A 5,915-nucleotide genomic window follows, 5' to 3' on the forward strand; every position below is an offset into this window, starting at 1 on the left:
GCAATCACTCAGCACAAACTAATTGAGAACCTGAATATGCAGATACTGACCTAGGCACTATGACCTTGCCCACAAAGAGGGTAGATAAAGCTCTAGGTCTTAGGGAGCAGACATTCTGGTAGGTAGAAGCAGATAATAAACATAAAAATGGGTGATACCAACTCCATGTGTTGAAGAGTTGCAGGATGCTTAAGAAGAAAAAATACCAATACTCTGTTGTAAGCATAAGGAATATTCCTGTGGGTCTAGTGTATAAATGGAATGTTTAAAGCACCCCTCAGTCCTCTGCCCTTGACTTTTCCTGCCCTGTAACTTCTGGTGTTGCATCCTACTTTATTTTTAAATTTTTTTTATTTTTTTAAGATTTTATTGGGGAATTGGGGGAGAGGAACAGTGTTGGGGAGTTGGCGAAGGGGACCAGCCAAGTTGTTGTTCTTCAGTCTTCATTGTGGAGGGCGCCAGTCACCATCTGGCTTCCTGTCAGCAGCTTGTGGCCTCTAAGCTCAAGATGCTATGTTTAATCTTAGTTGTGGGTGGGCATAGCCCACCATTGAACAGGCAATCTTGTTACACCAGCTGAGCGATCCTGCCACCTGTTGGCAGCTCAGCGACAGCTCTGCTTGGGCGCAGCATCGCTGGCCCATGTGGTAATCGAACCGGCTGCCCTATTGCTCAGAGCTCATGCTCCTAAGCCAACTCTAAATCAACTGAGCCACTTGGCCGGCCCTCCACCCTACTTTAAAGAACAAAAATTTGTTAGAGAACATCCAGGTTCTCTCCATCCTGGCTGGAGTAGTGCCTGGCCCTGCTCAAGCTCCAGCAGCACAGATGCTCTGCACCTCTGTTTCCCTCTCCAGCCCTAACCCATTTGGAGTGCCTCCAGACTGGGAGCCCAGGACCCTCCTCTTGGTTTTGGCATCCTTGACTGACACTGGCCATAACCATGGGGGATAGCCCTAGGGGTCTCCTTCTTCTCCTCAGCAACCCTAGGACTGTCAGCTCCTCTCCTGGGCCCCTGTGGCCAAGAGGTCTGTTTATTGAGGTTGCTAAAACTCCTTCTACTTGCTCCTATAAACTATTGCTATAATCCAGGGGTTCCCACACTTCCATTGTTCCCCTCCCCCTGCAGGTGCAAATTTCGCCAACTCTACAAACTCTTTATTGACTTAGTTGATATTTCATAAGTGATATTTTTGTAACTTATCATAAAATGCATACATTAATGTTTTAATTTTGTATATAATTGCTTGCAATAAAATATTTTACTGTTAGGCTTATTCTGATTAATATTTTAATACTAAATATATAACTAAATTTAAAATGCATTTCTCTTTTTAAGGGAACATTATATGACTTACATAAACAGAAAACTGATGTCACTCCCCTAAGTGGAAGGTGGCTATAGAAATAAACATAATGTAAATTAAAAAATGGTCTTAAATTCTACCTAGAGACTAATGTCTGATAGAGGCTTTAAGACCCAGGCCTACAGGTCTTTATAAAAAAGTGGGATCAGGGGCCGTCGAGTGGCGCATTGGTTAAGAGCTGGCTTGGGACGCCAGCTCTGAGCAGCAGGGCCCAGGTTCAGATACCACATGAGGGCCAGTGATGCTGCCCTCTACAGCGAAGATGGTGAACAACAGCTTGACCTGGAACTGGGCTGCCGTGAGTCGCCGGTGATGGCGTAGGCTGCAGTCCTTGCTGCAGTGGGCTGCCATAAGCTACTGTGTGTAGCCAGCAGCCAGCGTGAGCAGCCGGCAGCCGGTGTGAGCTGCCAAGAGCCGCCGTGAGCAGCCATCCAGAGGCCGGCGACCGATCTGCCTCGCCGGGAAAGAGCGCAATGATAACACCAACATGGGCCAGTGAAGCAACGTCCTCCACAACTAGACTGAAGAACAAAAGGACAGCAACTTGTCTGTTCCTCTCCCCCAATTCCCCAATAAAAATCTTTTTTTTAAAAAAAAGTGGGATCAGGAAGAGTTCGAATGTGCCAAAGATGCGATGGCACCAAAGGAGATTTTTCTTTGACCTATTAAGAACCAAAGAGAATTAAGAACTAAATCACCCTTCCCTGATAAGATTCTTGGCTTGCCCATTGTTGCTGCCCAACACACAACTCTGTGAGGCAAACGGGATGGGGGTTATTGCTCCCATTTTCCAGATGATGAAAACTGAGATTTGGAGGAACAACCAGCAAAGCCACTCATCTCCAGGGCCTCTTCCTCCTGGAAGCCCTGTCTACCTCATGGCTCCAGGTGAAGGGCCTCCCGGGTCGTCCCACAGACCCTGCACTGAGGCTCATCGAGGCACTGGCGGTACAGTGGGATGCACTATGAGACCCATTCTGTAATTCTGTAAACAAGGCACCAGGACGCCAGGGCCCCCTGCCTCTGGAGATAAGCCTTCCGGGGCTGCATGCAAAGGATAAGCCAGGCTATTTTCATTACTTCCTTCCTCCCGCTCAAGCAGGGGCCACCATCCACTGCCTTACATAGAACTGCCACCTCGGCCTCAACCAGGACGGTTTGGGCCACAGAAAGGGGTACACGATTGTAGACCTTGAAGGTAAGTGGTCCTCCTTATTACCCAGCACTACCTCCCACACTGTGGGCCCCTCCTAGGTAGGGGGAGGCCAGCTGTGAAGTCCTGCCTCTATGCCTTCTTCTGCTGTCCTCTCTAGAGGACAGGTAGAAGCAGGCCCTGAGACACCTGCTCCTTGGCTAAGTCAAGATTCTTTGGTTTAGTCAATGAATATTCCTTGGAAGTCTACCATGGGCCAGGCCCCAGGGTGGGGAGGGGTTGGGGTCGGGGGACGAACTTGTCTTAGGAAGGGGGAACAGTCATGGAGGAAAGGCCATGAATCAGGCACAAAACGGGCTCATTGAGACCTAAGTTTGAGTCTGGTTTCTGACACAGACCACTGGGTGACCCTGCACAAATCACTCTCTGCTTCTGGGCCTCAATTTCCCCAATTCCAAGCATTAGCCTAGATGAGTGGGAGCGTGTTCTGGGTTCCCTTACGTGCCCCACCTCAGCATCCTCATCCTGATGTTTTCTACATCAAGTATCACATAAGAATTCACTTAGCCATGGCAAGCTATTTGGAATTGATGGGATAAGGTGTGGTCTGTGAAGTCCACACCATCGACCTGACCCCAGGCTTAGGCGTAGGAGCTGTGAGCAGCCTTTCCCAGGCTACGGAGGTCAAGGGCGGGGACTGTAAATCACATAGAAAGGGTTTGTTCCCCTCACGGCTTGTGGTCCCTTCCCCTTCCCCCCGGCTCTCCTCCCCCGCCTCAGCCACCCTCACTGTCCTGCCTTCTGAGTGTCCAGTGAGAGCTAGCCAAGCCCAGGTTGGGTGCGTTCACTTCCTTCAGTCTTTATCACTACAACTTCACAGATAGGGGAGCTGAGGCCTGAGAAAGGAATTGTCCTTTGTCTGAGGTCAGATCCCATTGCACCCACGGTGCCCACTGGCTCTTGGGATCGGGTGCAGGCGGCCAGGCTCTCCTTTACCTCATGGACATTCTCCCCACAGCCAGCTTGCACTATGCCTGCCTGGGGGACCCTGTTCCTGCTCTGGGCCACCGTTGAGGCCACCAAGGACTGCCCTGTACCATGCACCTGCCAGGCCCTGGAAACTATGGGACTGTGGGTGGACTGCAGGGGGCAGGGCCTCACATCCCTGCCTGCCCTGCCAGCCCACACTCGCCACCTTCTGCTGACAAATAACAGCCTTCGATCCCTGCCCCCGGGCTCCTTTGACCACCTGCCCCAGCTGCAGACACTCGACGTGACACAGAATCCCTGGCACTGCGACTGCAGCCTCACCTACCTGCGCCTCTGGCTGGAGGACCACACACCCGAGGCCTTGCTGGCTGTCCACTGTTCCAGCCCCGACTTCATCACCATCCACCCACTGGGTCGGCTCACAGGCTATGAGCTGGGCAATTGCGGCTGGCAGCTACAGACATCCTGGGCCTACCCAGAGGTCTGGTGGGATGTGTCACTGGTTGTCGTGGCCACAATGGGCCTGGCTCTCTTGGCTGGCCTGCTATGCACTGCCACAGGGTCCCTAGACTGAGCCCAGGCCCCCAGGGTCACCCTCAGCCCAGGCAGCCAGGCCCTGAGCCCCTCCCTAGGCTCTCCCAACCCTGATCAGCCAGTCACCAGTAACTCAAAATAAATTGGCTGCTCAGTCATTTTATCCAAGCTCAGAGATTTTTTTTTTCCCTCTCTGCCCCTTCTGGAAACCTGGGTTCATTTTGTTATTATCAGATATCAATTGGGGCTTCTCTGTACCCCAACTTCCTAGTAAAATGGGCTGTTTCCACCTCTCCCCAACCAGCCACCTCCAATCCCACAATCTGCATATCCAGAGCCCTTCCTTGGTGCTTGCCCGGTCCTGGGACTCCGGTTCTCACCCCCTCCTCTGTCTGCTAGCACCTGCTCCCCACATGGGCCCTCCCAGACAGCCCAGGACTACTGCACATCAATATTCAGCCTCTCTCAAAATTCCACTAAAAAAACTTGCTTTCACAACACAGCAGTGAACAGACAGGAGGTACTGAAGACTCTGGGGGTTGGGGGGGGGGCAAGTTGGGAGGTGTTCGTCTCTGCAATAAGCATGTGTTGAAAAAGGCATATCACCATTCCCAAAATGGCCTTTGGCCACTTGTCAGGCCCTGAGGCCACCTGAGCTCACCTGACCCCACCCTTTCTCATCTTCTCCTGCACTAGTTTCTCTCTTCTTTTCCTCTCTCTACCCCTTTTCTTCAGAAACGAAACATCAAATTACTTCCTTCCTCCGATGTCAGGTGGCTGACATCAGACACCTGCAAACTCTGAAGTCCCACTTCTACGCCATGCAACAGTCACCAAATTCTTCAAACAAGACATTTCTCTCCCTCAGAGGAATTCTGGTGCCAGCAGTTAAAATAATAAACTTTTCTCCACCAAATGAGATAATATTACAGGTCCATTACTGGCCGACCCAAATCCAAATATAATTACACCAAGGTCCTTCCCTTAAGGAGTTCCATGTGGTGAGCTTATCGCTGACAGGGTGCCATAAGGAAGACCAAGTGGGCACCGAGTTCCATTGGAGAGCACTGACCACAGAGGTAAGGCTGGAACAGAAGCCCCAAACTCAGGGTGAGGGATGGACGTAGGGAGTGGTAGAGACTGTGGCAAATCAGATAGCCCATGTTCCATCCAAAGAAGCCCAGCCAAATGCTGCCATGTGGAAAGGTGGACCCAGGTGCCCAGTATTCCATTCTTCCAGAGTTATTGGAAATATAGATTTTTATGTGAAATCTCTGAACTATTCAAATGTTGACAACTAAATAAAATATTTTTTATAATTATATATCAAGAGGACAAATATAACATATACAAGGTCAGACAATTAACTTTGCGAACTCACCCTCAAAAAAGTGCTACATACCTCATTGTGAACATCACTATAGCCACCTTTGAAGTACTCCCCTTGAGAAGCTATGCACCAATCCCAGTGCCTAGTCCACCCTTCAAAGCAATTTTTGCACTCTTTTTCTGGAATGGCCATCAGAGCTGTCATTGTATTACCCTTGATGTCCTGAATGTCATCCAAATGTCTTCCTTTCAATATTTCCTTTATCTTTGGGTAAAGAAAGAAGTCATTGGGGGCTAGATCAGGTGAGTAGGGAAGGTGTTCCAATACAGTTATTTGTTTACTAGCTAAAAATTCCCTCACAGATAGTACCGTGTGAGCTGGTGCATTGTCATGATGTAACAGCCATGAATTGTTGGCAAAAAGTTCAGCTCGTCTAACTTTTTCACACAGCCTTTAAGCACTTTCAAATAATAAACTTAGTTAACTGTTTGGCCAGTTGGTACAAATTCATAATGAATAATCCCTCTGATATTAAAAAAGG

At 49.6% G+C, this 5,915-nt stretch overlaps 1 protein-coding gene across 1 annotated transcript; it reads left to right on the forward strand.

Annotated features, from left to right (window-relative positions):
* Positions 1-2,476: 2,476 nt before the first annotated feature.
* On the forward strand, positions 2,477-4,383 carry GP9 (glycoprotein IX platelet). The gene is made up of 2 exons (XM_019634199.1): positions 2,477-2,565; positions 3,539-4,383. The coding sequence occupies exon 2, from the start codon at positions 3,551-3,553 to the stop codon at positions 4,082-4,084; it is 534 nt and encodes a 177-aa protein (XP_019489744.1). The 5' UTR covers positions 2,477-2,565; positions 3,539-3,550; the 3' UTR covers positions 4,085-4,383.
* Positions 4,384-5,915: the final 1,532 nt, after the last annotated feature.

Source organism: Hipposideros armiger, unplaced genomic scaffold, assembly GCF_001890085.2.
Source record: "Hipposideros armiger isolate ML-2016 unplaced genomic scaffold, ASM189008v1 scaffold_1537, whole genome shotgun sequence".
NCBI classification, from domain to species: Eukaryota; Metazoa; Chordata; class Mammalia; order Chiroptera; family Hipposideridae; genus Hipposideros; species Hipposideros armiger.